The sequence below is a fragment of the Phalaenopsis equestris genome, unplaced genomic scaffold, assembly GCF_001263595.1.
Source record: "Phalaenopsis equestris unplaced genomic scaffold, ASM126359v1 Scaffold000107, whole genome shotgun sequence".
NCBI lineage: Eukaryota > Viridiplantae > Streptophyta > Magnoliopsida > Asparagales > Orchidaceae > Phalaenopsis > Phalaenopsis equestris.
The window spans coordinates 6,479,238-6,494,941 of record NW_018164549.1 but is presented as its reverse complement, the minus strand read 5'-3'; the positions used below and the strand labels follow the sequence as shown (position 1 = coordinate 6,494,941).

The 15,704-nt window shown below is 35.1% G+C and overlaps 1 protein-coding gene across 1 annotated transcript in view; it reads left to right on the top strand.

The window, feature by feature from the left end:
• The window catches only part of LOC110020741 (phospho-2-dehydro-3-deoxyheptonate aldolase 2, chloroplastic-like), a 30,318-nt gene that overhangs the window by 12,826 nt on the left and 1,788 nt on the right, over window positions 1-15,704 (top strand). The window contains exon 3 of the mRNA XM_020718946.1: window positions 2,939-3,215. Within this exon, the coding sequence (XP_020574605.1) occupies window positions 2,939-3,215 (277 nt within the window). The remainder of the gene's footprint in view (window positions 1-2,938; window positions 3,216-15,704) is intronic.

Below are 15,704 nucleotides of genomic sequence, written 5' to 3'. Positions count from 1 at the left end.
TATATATATATATATATATATATATATATAATAAAATGATATGAATTTAAATTTTAAAATTTTAAAATTTTTAATAATTTTGAGCCAAAATGAGCCGAACACGAAGAAACAAAATTTTGTTCATGTTCGATCGCTTATAAAGCGAGCTCAAAATGATTTTGTGTTCGGTTCACTTGCTTGACGAATGAATCGAACAAGGGCCACTGAACAAACAGAACACGAGCTGTTCGCGAACGACAAACTTTTTTGATAGCCCTACTTGGCGACATGTGATTTATTTAAAGCAATGTATTTGAAATTCACTCAAAATAATAAATATCAAATAAATTGTGTCTGAACTTGAGAATGAACTCCAAATTCATTGTAATTTTACATTTCTTTTATTTTCTTCTGACCGAACAGTGAGATTTAGGAGGAATGCAATGTGTTTCTTTTGTGACCAAACAACCCCATAAGGTTTATAATTTCATAATATATTAAATCCTAGTAAACAACTCAGAATTCAATGAAGTAAGAATGAAAAACAAATTCATTAATATACTATAAACCTCTAATTAATTAGCGTAAACACATATTTAGCCTAGTTAAGCAAATTTAATAAAACAAATGAAATTTTTGGAATCAGTTTAATTTGCTATGATAAGTAAAAGCATAATTAAGAAATGCTAGTCAAAATATTATGAAGCTCATATATTTAAATCAAGCAAATAAAAATATAATTAACATAAATATTATATTAAAATAAACTTAGCAAATTTAATAAATAAAACAGAAAACTTTAAATCATATAAATTTGTTTAAACGCTAAGTGATCAATCAAATTTATTAAGATGTAGAATTTATCCACATCACGACGAAAAATAAAATAATAAAGCAATTTACATAATTAATAAACATGTTATGTATTGAATAAATGGACAATTTAGTTAATTTAATTCCTAAACTTTATAGAAAAGTATAGAATATTTTTTTTTGTATCTTAAAATAGTTATTCAATACTTATAATTGAAATATTATTTATACTACTTTTGTCCTAATCATACTTCTATCCATGGTTAATCCAACACAATCAATTTAAATGAAATAGTATCCTAAAAACAATCACTTGACTAATATAGCTTTGGATCAACCTTTGCACTTGCATCATTCATGAATTTTATAACTTGTGCATTTCTCCAACTGCCAATGCCCAAACTAGTCTGTTCGATATGATCATTTTCATAGATAATGCTTAATTGAGTTACTAAAAGAATGCTATTGTTTGGGATCAATTTTGTTTTTTGTTTTTTGATTTTTCCTTTTGTTTTTAAAAACATATTTGTTTAGTGTAATTTTTATTATTATTTTTTTGTTTTCTTTAAACAAATTAAAATGTTTTTAAATTACTCTAAATAGCTTTTACATGTTTTGAGTGTTTTAAAAAATAATCATAATTTAATTAAATAGCCAAAAATGATTTGTTTCAAATCAAAACATAAACAAAATAAGATAAAAATAAAAAGCAAAAATGATCCCAAACAACCTCTTAGTAAATCATTAAATGACACCACACAATTTTTTTGATAATTAAATTATTAATAAACATACATAAGTCATCAAGGCTGATGGGATCAAGATGTTTAATCTCATTGGCCATTGAAAAGTGCTTTTATTGTGTGAACCAAAACTTGGACATATCAAATGAGTTGGGGTTGGTAAACTTGAAAAAACTATTGTTTACTAATTGTTAGTCTAAAATAATTATTTTTATTGTTTCATGAAATTTTTTGGCATACAATTCACACAAGATATTCACATAACATGTTTTTTTCTAGCATTTAATCATTTAAAGGTTTAACTAGTCATTTTCATTGGACTTACCTTTTTCTTTTATTTTTATTACATGGGATTTGCTTTAGTTTAAGGAACTTGCAATTTAGGAGTAACATTTTGTAGGTACATGATGTTGACATCAAAATCTAATCTTATCTACTATCCCCAATATTTGGGGTCAACTTTATGAATCCTCATTCTATAGTTATCCTCACTAAATTTTAAATGAAGTGTTACACCTAGTTCACACAAACTTTCCACATAGTTTCTATCCAAGCGAACTCTAATCTTTCTTTTTTTCTTTTCAAATATTTGAACATTAGTTATTCCTCATATTAATGCATATTCTACTCTTCATTTCTATTTATCAAAATCACATCTCTATTTTTGCCAACTTCATCTTCAATACATACTCCTCTCTTCAAACCTTTTGTATTTTTAGTTTTAAATATAATTTTCTTTGTTTTGTATTTTTAGTCTTAAATATAATTTTCTTTGTTTTGCCACCCATACATCTTAATATTCTCTTGTTTTAGTCCTCTCAATTTATTTATCCGCAACTTTTTGATGTATCATATATATCACTTATATTCTACTTATTCTAAATCTTTTATCCTTTATTTGCTCTCAATTATTTTAATTTTTTACTTATTTCAACAGTCAACCAAAAATATATGTTAAGGTACCTTATTTTGAATATCTTTTGTTATCATTTTTATAATCATAAATTAATGTTTTTCCTTATTGATCATACTATTGTTGTTGATAAAATAAACGTAAATATGCCATAAGGCAAATATGGTGAGAAAGGGTAGAACATGGTCATAGTTGATCATTTTTATGTGTTCAGCTCATAAAACTGTGATTTTTGTAAAATGTTCATATGCTGAAAATCTTTATTTAAATTATTATGGAGAAAGTGTCAAAATAGTCCACAGACTCTTTGTAATGGGCCACTTTAGTCTCAGAGTTTATAAAAGTGTCAATTTAAACCCCAGACTCTTTTAAAGCCCTCATTAAAAGAGTTTGTAGACTAATTTAACACTTTTATTAACCCTGGGATTAAGTGACCACATGCAAATAGTCAGCGGACTATTTTGACACTTAACTCGATTGTTATGTGTAGATATATGGAGTTGGCACAAAGGGTTGATGAAGCTATTGGATTCATGGTTGCTGCTGGTCTTACTTCTGATCATCCTATAATGACAACAACAGAATTCTGGACATCACATGAATGTCTCCACCTACCTTATGAGCAAGCACTCACTCGGGAGGATTCAACAACCGGTCTCTACTATGATTGTTCTGCGCATATGTTGTGGGTTGGGGAGCGGACTCGACAACTTGATGGCGCGCATGTTGAATTTCTTCGTGGGGTGTGCAATCCTTTGGGCATAAAGGTAAAGTTTTTTCTCTCCAGACTTCTAAAACTGTTAGGGAAATTTACATACATGCCACTCAATTCCTACGTTTTTACATATTGAACACCTATACTTCAAGTTTTACTTACATACCATCTTACTCATGCATGAAAAGTTGTATCTCACATTTTAATAGTTAATATGGTGGTATTTTTTATGTGATTTGAAAGATTTGAGTTTTATGAATGTAAAAGGTAAATTTTAGGTGTTAGATATATAAATACATAAAAATTGGATGGCATGTATGTAAATGCTCCGAACTTTTATCGTATTCTCTTTCTCCATCTCAACAAGTCTGTACTAGTATCTGTTAGCATTAGCTGTGCCTTTTCGGTGTTCAATGATGCAAGACAAAAGAAAATAAGGAAATTTACATACATAACACAATTTTTATGTAACTACATATCTAATACCTAAGTTTGATATTTACATTCATGACACTTTTGTGTAATATATCTATACATGAAAAGGTGTATTTCATGTTTAAAATGTTTATAATAGAAGTATTTTATATGTAATATTGAAAATTCAAGTGACATGTATTTAAATAGGAAGATTTACATACGCACCGTTCAATTTATTTATATTCACATAGCTAACATCTAAAATTTAATTATTACATTTATGGCACCTTAATTATGCACGAAAAGGTTTATTTCACTTTTAAAAAATTGAAGTATTGGTATTTTTTATGTGATGTGAAAGATTTGGGTGTAATAAATGTAAAAGTTATGTTTAAGTCTTAGATATGTAAATACATAGGAATTTGGGTGTATATATGTTGGCATGCGTTATCAAAGTTATTTTATTTTTTATTTAAAGCACAAAGTGCAGAGCGAAGTGACATTTTTATAAACTAAAGTGCTAATAGGTTATATGGAACTATTAATGTATAAATATGTTCATTAACAATTATAAAATATAAAGTACAACTTAATATTTGATATAAAATTAAAAATATGTTGTAAAATATCTAATTTGGAGTTAGACATTGAGGGTAAATCTACAAATTAAGGGTGAATCTTAAAATTTCATACAATTTTTAATAGTTCGCTGCAATAATTAAAATTTTAAATTGCAAAAAAAATGTAAATTAACTTTAGCGCTTCAAAGCTCGCTTTACCGAAGCAAAGGGGGCGTCACACGCTTCATTTTGCTCATGAAACACATTTTGATGCACTCTTTTAAAAACATTGAATTGCCCAATAAATCTATACATGAAAATGTGTATTTCACATTTAAAAAATTTTTAATTATGGAATTTTTTAATATGATATTAAAAACATGTATTGAATTATAAAGGTCACGGTGTTAGATATGTATGAGAATTGTGTGGTTTGTATGTAAATGTATATGTCATCATAGATTTGATTTCATTTTAGCCCATTTGTTAGGTTGATTATATATATATATATATATATAATTAAAAAAATAACACCAATCGCCGTCAAATTTGATCGATCACACAACCAGATGACAAAATTTATGTAGAAATAAAAGAGAAAAAAAAAACACGGAAGAGCCTAAACCCTAAACCCTAAACCCATAAAACTGAAAAAAAAAAAACGCGGAAGAGCCGAAGTAAAATACTTCAATAATAAAAAAGGTGGTCGACAATTAAGCCGAATACAGAATTTTTCAATTCTTACTTGATTTATCAACTCTCACTCAACCCATGATATGCCATGTGTATTTATAGAATTACAAAATAACATATTTGACATAATATATTTTTGCTATCAAATATATTAAGCAAGAAATATATTTGATAGCAAATATCACATATAATATCAATAAATTACGGAAGAAATATATTTGGTGGGAAATTTTTAGGCATTATATTACAAATCTCCACATTGCCTTGAAATTACACTAAAAGTGAAGCTCCAAATTTCATTCCGCTCTCCAAAGTCACATGGGCTCGTCTGCATCGAACATCAATCAATTCCAAGCAACCCTTGTACTTGGTTGCTATAAGAAGCTTTGTCGACATGTCAGTGAGATTCTCCAAATTGTAGATTTTTGCACTATGATTATCACAAAAGACAATCATCTTCATAGTCTCCTCGCTGAACTCTTCATATCACTTCTATTGTAGCAGACAATTTTCTCAGCATGTGATCAATGCCGAACAATGTATCTTCTAGATATAACTGAGCCAAGATATCTTCTATCCTGATTTGCCATAAAGCAAAACTAGTAGACTATTCTAGCTTCTCGATGTCGTACTTCATTGTGGCTATCATTGAGAGGACAACTAATACTGCAATTGACTTCACAAGCGAAATCAATGATGAACAAGATCAATCTTGCAAGCGATAAGCGTAGCTGGAGTGAAAGAATGAACCTGACTATATGATGTGGGTGCTGAAATCAACGCCTTGATACGGGGCGTTTAGATTCCACGGGTCAAAAGACCCGTCAAGTCTAGCGGGAACTGTAGGCGGGGCGGGATCGCAATTCTCATGCGATGTCCCGCGATCCTTCGCGAAGCAAAGGTGGGGCGACATATGTAGGAATTTTGGGAAGGGTTTTTATGGATCATTCTCACCTTCCCGTCCTTTTCTTTTGTGAAGAAGTTTCTTGGGAGCCTATAAATTGCTGTCCTTGTGTGTGTGGGAGTCAGTAGTGTTTGTGTTTGTTCTCAGATTCCTGTGTGAAATTCTTTCCCCTTTGTGGGTTGTATCCGAGGAGGTGGTGGTGCTTTGGTTGTATCCTCTCCGAGATGATAATTGTATCCATCCTTTTTACCTTCCTCAAACCTTCTCCTCCCCACTTCTCAGCCATCAAACTCTCCTTCCATCACCCCGACACCCAGCCATTCCCCCTTTCTGTAGGTTACTATATTTGTCCCACCTCTCTAACTCCTTTCTACATCTCCCAACCACCGCACAACTGCTGCCGACCACCTACAACCCTTCCCACTTACTGTCCATATGGTTTTGCACCTTCCCATCGCTACCACCCACCTCCTGTGGTTATCGTCATCCTTATCCCTCTAGCCGACCTTCATTGGGATACATTTAGGAGGGTTTGGTTGTGTTGTTTTATGTTTTGTGTTATTTTCATTCAAGTCATGTTGTAACCCTGTTTTATTATTCATGAAAGTTTGCTTTTGTGTTTCCACTACTTTTACTACTAGTTCCGGTATCATTTGCTATCAAAGCTAGGTTAACCCTAATCCCATCATAGGGTTTTCGGGCATTCGACCCTACCCAATCCAATTCTATCAAATTTTTTTCCTTCCGGTTCCCAAGTCTAGGCATGCCACCATGAAGAGATACATCAGGCTCTACACGAGAAGATATCAAACGAGAAATTGTCGCCTGCAACGGAGACTAGCCGAGTTGGATGACGGAAACAAGAGATTACCTTAGAACGTGATCGAGAAAGTAGAGGGGAAGATAGGGACAAGGATCTGAATCTGTTCCATAATGAAGTTCACAGTGACGAGGATTATTGACCGCATTGTCTTGGTATCCAATATCAAAAGAGGTCGAGAGAAGAGTTCCCTTATGAATGTCAGCGAGACTTTGCCATCAAGATCTCCCATAATTTGTTGGTATGGATTCCGATGAGTTTATCAACTGACTGCAATCAATTAAACGGATTTTCGAATATAAAGATATATCACCGGACAAACAAGTCAAGCTAGCTGCCATTAAACTGAATAAAAATGCCTCCTTATGCTGGGAAAATCTGTAAAAATAGTGAAAGAAAGAAGACAACGAGAAGATAACTAAGTGGGAGAAGATAGAAGAAGACGATGCAGAAAAAGTAATTCCCACCCCGCTAGTGCCGGGACATGTTTTTGAAAATCCACAACTTACAACAAAATGATCTTTCAGTTGAGGAGTTCACAACCCAATTCGACCACTTGCAGATGAAGAAGGCAGCCAGATATCTTGAGGGTCTGAAACCGACCATCAATAATTTGGGTTCAAAATCTTGAATTTGGTTTGGGTGGGGGTTTAGGCTTATCTAGAGTTTGGATTTAGCTCAATTGATTGGCCAATTTGATTTAGAAGATTATCATAAGGCATTGGGAAGTCAATTCGGTGGAAATTGAGAGGCTATGGGATTCAATTTGATGAGATTTGAGTTTTTGGGCAAAATTGGGGATTTTGGTTTGAATTGAATTTGGACTAGGCTTGATTTTGTTTCTAAGTCAATTGAGGGCTCAATTTGGTTTAAGGGAATGTTATGAAGAGTTTAAGAAGTGAATTTGGTGGATTTGAATAGGCTAGGGCGTCCAATTTGATGGAATTTTGGCTTAGGGACAATTTGGGGCATTTGGATTAAGCTTGGAATTTGGGCTTAAGATTGTATTCAATCGGGATAGAATTTGGTTTCAAATAGGTTAGGACATGATGAAATTTGATTTGGATTTGAAATTGGGGAAGTTTGAAATCATTTTGGTGGAAATTGGGGGTGCTTTGGAGACTTATGGCATTTAGGGTTAAAATTGGGAATCTGGATACAAGGAGATGTCCATACTTCAGCCTTGAAGGTTGAAAGACAACTGAAGCATAACCAACAACAATCAACTTTCAGGCAACAACCTTTAGGTAGGTTGTCACCTACAGTTACCACAACTTACAGGGATATCCCGAGAGATACTGGCAAGCTCAGATAGGGGAATGACACTACGGGTTAAAGTGGGAAGAAATAGAATGGTAGCTCCTCCATGGCACCAGTCAGGAAGTGTTATCGATGCCATGACTACGATTATATTGCCTCCAACTGCCCCGTGAGCAGATTAATCACACTCACAGATTAAGGCGCCACAGGAAGAGATGGGCGACGAGGAGAGAGAGCTGAGGATCACGATGAGGAGTATCAACTTCCCCCAAACGAAGGAGAGGCACTCGTGATTTGACGGATCATACAGAATGAGGAAACTAGGGATACACAGTGGCTTCACCGCAACATATTCTACATCTACTGCACAGTGAACGAAAAAATATGCAATTTAATCATCGACAATGAAAGCAACAAGAGCATGATATCGACACAGATAGTAGCGAAATTGGGACTTGCAAATTTAAGTTATTCTCAGCCGTATTCACTGACATGGCTGAAGGAGAATCGAGTTAACATCGACCGAAGATGCTTGATAGAGTTTTCGATCGGAGGCCAGCTACAGGACCAGGTGTGTTGTGACGCGGTTCTCATGGATGCTTGCCACTTTTTTGTTGGGATGACCATAGCAGTTTAATCGGAGGATTCAACATGACAGATATAGAAACACATATTCTATCACCAAGAACGGGAAGCGCATCACCCTCCTTCCTTCGATAGAGCCCAAGGTCACATGATCCCTTATCAGCAGAGCAGGGCCAGTGGTCCAATTTTAGTAATGACACCAGACGAGAGTATCGAGATACCAGCCCCATACACATGACAAATATGACCGAGGTTAGGTCAGATTGATTTTATACCAGCAACACCATCACAGTGCAAGAAGGGACATATTACTCTCATTGCAAGCCCGTTTGATCCGATTGTGGGTTACCTTGGGAAGATTCTATAGTCTAAGCATGGTCCACAACCTCACGAGGACATATCGATATGGACATTAACTCGCAAGCTCTGGAAGACCCTCAAATACCTCGAGCGACAATGCAGTCGTCAGTGAGATCCAGGGTGGCTGACGACGAAACGGAAGCTTCGGCCTATGAAGTTGAAGCTCTCCCAACCCCAGGAAAATAACACGTGTGCTAAAATGAACGCTCGAGTCCAGTAGCTAAATGCACCCCAATAAGGGGAGCTTTGATTTCGCAGGCCAGAAGACTCGCAAAGTCTCGCGAGAACTATATGCAGGGCGGGATTGTGATTCTCACACAATGTCTCGCGGTCCTTCGCAAACCAGGGGGACGACGCCTGTAGGAATTTTGGGAAGGGTTTTTCTGGATCCTTCTCGTCTTGCCATCTCTTTCTTTTGTGTAGAAGTTTCTTGGGAGTCTATAAATTGTTGGTCCTGTGTGTGTGGGAGTCAATAGTGTTTGTATTTGTTCTCAGATTCATGTATGGATTTCTTTTCCCTTTGTGGGTTGTATCTGAGGAAGTGATGGTGTTTCATCTATATTCTCTCTGAGGTGATGATTGTATCTCTCTTTTTATCTTCCCCAAACCTTTTCCTCCTTGCTCCTCGACCGCCGAACTCTCCCTCCGTCACCTCGACACCTAGTCATTCTCCCTTTTCACAGGTTATTACTGTTGTCCCACCTCTCTAACTTCTTTTAGCTTCTCCTAACTACCACACTACCACTGCCGACTACCCACAAGCCTTCCGACTTGCCGTCCATACAATTCCGCACATTCCCTTCACTACCACGCACCTCCCGTGGTTGTCTTCATCCCTCCCAATCATCCCTATTGCTTTAGTCGACCTCCACCACCCATTGAGATACATTTATGAGTGTTTGCTTGTGTCATTTTATATTTTGTGTTGTTATTTCCGTTCAAGTCAAGTTGTAACTTTATTTCAATATTAATAATAGTTTGTTTTTGTGTTTCCACTGTTTTTCCTTCTAGTTTCAGCATTTTCCTATTAGTTCCGGTATCACTTAAATATCACTTACTAAGAAAATAACATCAATCGTTGTTAAGTAAGATTGATCACACAACCAGAAGACAAAATTTACATGAAAAATTCTGTAAATGGGAAATAACCACGGGAGAGTTGGAGCATAATGCTTTACTAATAAGAAGGGTTATCGTCAATTAAGTTGAATACAAAACTTCTCAGTTTCTTACTTAATTCCTCACCTCTCACTCAACTCATGACATGCAATGGATATTTACAAAGTTACAAAAGAAAATATTTAACAGAAAATATATTTTGTATCAAATATATTAAGGGGGTGTTTGGTAACATGTTTTTACTAGGATTTACGACTGGATTTAACTTAAATCCAACCAAACACAAAAAACTGAAAAGTTAAATTCGGTGCTCCATTAAATCCATTGTTGCCCTTCATTTCAACGTAAATTTGGATATCTGTTTCGACGTAAATCCGGATTTATTAAATCTAACCCGTATGTAGATTTAACGGATTTAGCTTAGGAAGAACACACCTGCGCTGCTCCCGTTGTCTCTTCCTTTGTTGCACAATGCCCTGAAGGGAAGAATTTTGTTGGGATGGAAATAAAACTTTGGGCTTCAATCAATCAGAAATCAAAACTGCATCGCAAAATAGGATCATACAAATTCAAGAAATTTGGATTAAACTTTCATATAGAATTGCAGCAGAACAATCCCAAAAAGGCACACCAAGATTTAAGCGGAAAAACTCGATAATGGAAAATATCACAGAACCACACTATGAAAAAATTCACTATGAATAGGAGAAACTTACAGATTATACCACTTTAATTTTCTATCTAAAATCACTTAACATACAGAATATCACTTCAAACTTTCCTCTCTATCTCTCAAGGTAAAGTCTTGGTTTCAAAATCATTCTCCGAATAATTCATTTTCACAAGGAATTCCCTATTGAGAAACTCCGCATACGAGAGTTAACACTTTGTTGCTCAAATCAAGGGATTAAGAATTGAATCACATAGATATAATCGTCGGGTGTAGTCACGTCGTTGCACTACATAATTATTTCATATGCTCGGGAAGGAGAAGTTGAAGGATTGATCAAATCGGTGTAGTCACGTTTGGTTGAGGTGTAGTCATGTTGCCTGATGTTGCTACGCCAATTTTTGGCGTGGATACGCCAAGTAGCAAGTGCAGTAGTGCCCTTTGGAGGCGTTGGAGTGCTGCTCCTTCAGGTGTTGTAATGCTACAAGATCCACACTCTAACAATCTTCTCCTTAGAGGCCAATAACACTTGACGCATGTTTAGTAGATTTGCATCTACATATGTATCATCTTCATAGTTTCATACTGTAGCATGACTTGCCTCAGTCTCAATCTTTATGGACTCCAACTGAGGCCAAGCATAGCTCCAGTTTCTTGATAATCACCTCTTTTGTCAACATATCTACAAGATTCTGAGCTATGTAAATCTTCTCCAAACATTTACTAAGAGAGAACGAATAGAGTGATATCTCAGTTGGATATGTTGTCCTAACATGAAAATAGACATTTTTAGTAAGATGAATAATACTCATACTATCACTATGAAGCTTTCCAATCCTTCATTTTTTGCCCAATTTTAGCATAAAACCATGTAACCAAATCATCTCCTTGCTAGCTCAGTGATAAGAATGTATTAGGCCTCCGTAGTTAAATGTGCAATAATCTTTTGCAGTTTGGAAACTCAGTTCACCGTTGTTTCCCAAAGTGAAGATATACCTTGTTGTACTCCTATCATATAAATTTCGTACCAGATTTGAATTTACAAATCTTTATAGACTGATCAATGTACTTCTATAGTAAAGTGCCATGTTGATTGTTCCTCTCAAATATCTGGAAATCTATTTCACCGCCTCCTAATGATGTTTGTCAGGATTGTCGATGTATCTGCTAACCCCTCCCACTACATATGCAGTATCTGGTATCGTAAAAGTCATAACATACAACAGACTTCCAACTGCTGAAGCATACAAAGTTCTTCTCATATGTGCTTGCTCTGCTTCAAACTTAAGCGATAGTTCCTTAGATGATTTTAGAATCTTCTCAACATACTTTGCATAAGATAATTTTAGTGTACCTGTACTTCTGTCATTGTTAATTCTCTTCTCGAGGATATTTTTGGTTTGACCTAAATCCGTCATCTCAAACTCACCTGATAATTGCTCATTTAAATCTCTGATTTACTTCATATTCCCCCCCAACATATCTATTAATAAAAAAAAGATCAAGATATAGGAATTATTAAAGTTGTTGATGAGACAACAGTGGTCTGTCTGACACTTCATATAGCCACTGTCTGACATGAACTGTCAAATCTCTTGCACCGCTGTCTTGGGGTCTGATACAAGCCAGAGACTCTTCTTCAATCTGCAGATCAAATTTTCTTTTCCTAAAACCTCATAACTCTGAGGTTGCACCATGCATTATTTCTCATCCAGATCTCCATATAGGTAAACTACTTTTACATCCATTAACTCCAACAGATGCAGATCTTTCTTTGCTATTAAGCTCATCATAACTCTAACGGTTGTTATCTTCATCATAGGAGGAAAAATTTTAGTGGTCCATTCCTTCATTTTGTTGATTCTCCTTCATAACAAGCCTTGTCTTATAACATCTGTTATCATCTGAGTCCTCTTTCATCCTGTAGACCCACCTGTTATGTAGTGTTCTTTTTCCATATGATAAACCACTAACTACCATGTTTGATTTGACTCTAAGAATTGCATTTCATCATCCATGGCAAGCTCCCACTCCTTTAATTCTTTTATTTGAATGATCTCCTCACAGCACTTTAGTTCATCACTATCTATTAATAACAAATAGTACAAAAAAAATATCTTTGCTTCGGTCGAATAACTCTGCTAGACTTCCTGAATTCAGTAGCATGTGATTGAGAAACTTTCCGTGCTTTATCTGATTAAGCACTTCTTCTTTCTTATCCCTCCTGATCACCGATATCTTCTATCTCAACATACTTGAACTTTTCAGAAGAAATTGATGAGGAATCATGAGTTATGATTCTGTAATTGTACATCTATATTTCATTGAAAGTAACATTCTTGCTTCTGATGAACTTCGGCTTATAATAATCTCAAAATTTGTAGTCAAATTAATCTAAGCTATACCCAATGAAAGTGCATTTGATAGATTTCGAGCCAAGTTTGCCCCTGGAACCTGCATTAATTTGTACATATGCATAACACTCAAATGCCTTCAAATAAGATAAATCTACCTTTTTTTTTCACTCCAGGCTTCTTCAAGTAAGCCTTCCTTCGGAGGTACTAACGGACCAAGGTTGATCAGATACACTGCTGTGTTCATTGTTTATGTTCAAAACTGCTTTGGTAAGCCTACATGCTCTATGATGATTTTGTTCATACGCTCAATTAGTGGAGTTCTTGGAACAATGAACTCATGTCTGATCCCTTCTGTAGCACAGTAATTCTTGAATCTCTGATCACTATGCTCGCCCCCATTATTTGATTCGAGACACTTCAATTTCAAGTTTGTCTTATTTTATATCATTGTTTTCCACTTAAACACTTCAAATGCACAAGATTTTTACTTTAAGAAGTAAACTCATATCTTTTTGGTGTGCTCATCAATAAATATGACAAAGTAGTATAAATTTCAATGAACTGAATTCGAGTAGGACCTCATACATCAATATGCACTAACTCTAATTTTTTGGCCGCACCATTGACCCATCTTTAATATTGTTTATCATATACACAATATTCAAAGAAATATAAATCTACATACCCAAAGTTTATTCTTTGAAATAAGGACTTCATACCTTCCTTACTCTTGTGGCTAAGTATGTTGTTGCATTAGTTGGCATCTACATTGTGTCCAGCCACATCAATGAAATCCATCATTTCATTGATCAGATAAAGAGTGTCTTCAATGTTGCTCCGAGCCATATCCATTACCCCTAGTTATCTTCCATGAGTCACCTGTGAAAGTAGTCAGCTACCCTGACTTTTCCAGCTGAATCATAGAGATCATATTTCTCTTTATATTTAGAACACGTTCGACTTCATTGAGCTTTCATACTATTATATTTTGCAATTTGATATCCACATCATTCTTTCCTACGATATTACAAGCCTTGTTGTCTCCCAAAAAAAACATTCACTATATCACTTGAGTGTAATTTTTAAACACGTCTTTGTTGCGGCAACCATGAAATGAGGCGTCTTAATCTACAATTCAAGATTTATTACTAAAGATAACACTCGGGAGTCACCTTGAATTTTGCTAGCTGAGACATTTGTAGAGAGTGTCCTCCATCACTAGTCTTTCTTGGAGTTTTACAGTCCTTCTTGAAATGCTCTTTCTTCCTTCAGTTTCAACATTCTTCTCTATCATTTCCTATGTTTGATCTAGATTTTTTTCTTTCTTGACTTGAATATTTCTCTACCTATATTCCTACCCCAATTCCTTCATCTATTTTTAATATTAAATTCATAACCTGAGGATTCATCATTCGTTGTGTTTCTGCGAACTTTTTTATTCATCACCAATTCTACGATGTCATCGAAGTTTAATTTTATATTCCCAAAAGAGTTATCGTCGTGAACAAACCATCCTAGCTGTCTGAAAATAAAGACATAATTAAAAGTACTCTGACCTCATGATCAAATTTGATCCCCGCATAACACAATTGACTAGTTATAGTGTTGAAATTGTTAAGTGTTCAATCTCTGAACTGCTTTCTGCTATCTTTATATTGAATGATCTCTTCATAGAAAAAATCTTATTTGAAGCAAAAGATTTTTTATGCATCTTTGATAATGCCGCCATAAGATCCGCCGTGATTTTCTCATTCACTATATTGAATGCAATAGACGAGGAGAGTGACAAACAAATCAGACCTAGGGCCATTCAATCTAGCACTTCTCATTCTTTCACAGTTGTCCATTTAGACTTCTTGGTGATTTTTTATAGTGGAAAATATAATTTTTTCTGATACAACAAATCATTCACTTGTATCTTCCAAAACGTGAAGTTTGATCCATTGAATTTTTGCACTTTGTACCTAGCTTCGTTGGTCATTGCTCTCACTCGAATCAAATAGTCCACTTGGATACTGCTTGTTGGGATGGAAATAAAATCTTGGTTTTTGATCAATTAGAAGTCAAAACTATACCACAGAATAGGATCATATAAATTCGAGAAATCCATAACAAAATTTTGAGCAGAGCACACCAAGATTTACGTGAAAAAAAATCCAAGATTGGGAAAAAACCACGGAGTCATACCACCAAAATATTCATTATGATTGAGAGAAACTTACAATTTACACCACTCAGATCTTCTCTCTAACATCACAAAAATTTATAGAACATTGCGCTAAACTTTTTTCTATATCTCACAAGAGAGAACCCTCGGTTCGAAATCAATCTCTACAATCCACCTTCACAAAGAAATACTTCTCGAGAAACATTGCACGCGAGAGTTAATACTTTGTCAAATATCACCATTTGTGGTCACGCTGCTGCACAATATAATTATTTTATGTGCAGGAAGGAGAAGCTGAAGGATCGATCCAACCAACGTAGCTATGCCTAGTTGCAACGTAGTCATGTTGCCCGATATAGCTATGTCGGTTTAAGGCATGGCTACGCCAAGCAACAGGCGCAACAGTGCCCTTTGGAGGTGCTGGAGTGCCGCTCCTTCGGGTGTTGTAATGCTAAAGGCTCCACACTCCAACAAATTCGGCGCGGTCGCCTTTGTCCGTCATCGACTTCAAACAAATTATTTTGGTTCTTCTAAAGACATCATCCGTTATACCATTTCGTTGCACAAATAAAAATGAATTTTTTTTCTCGATGTCATTTATGAGAGCGGTCTCACCGCGAGAAGAAACA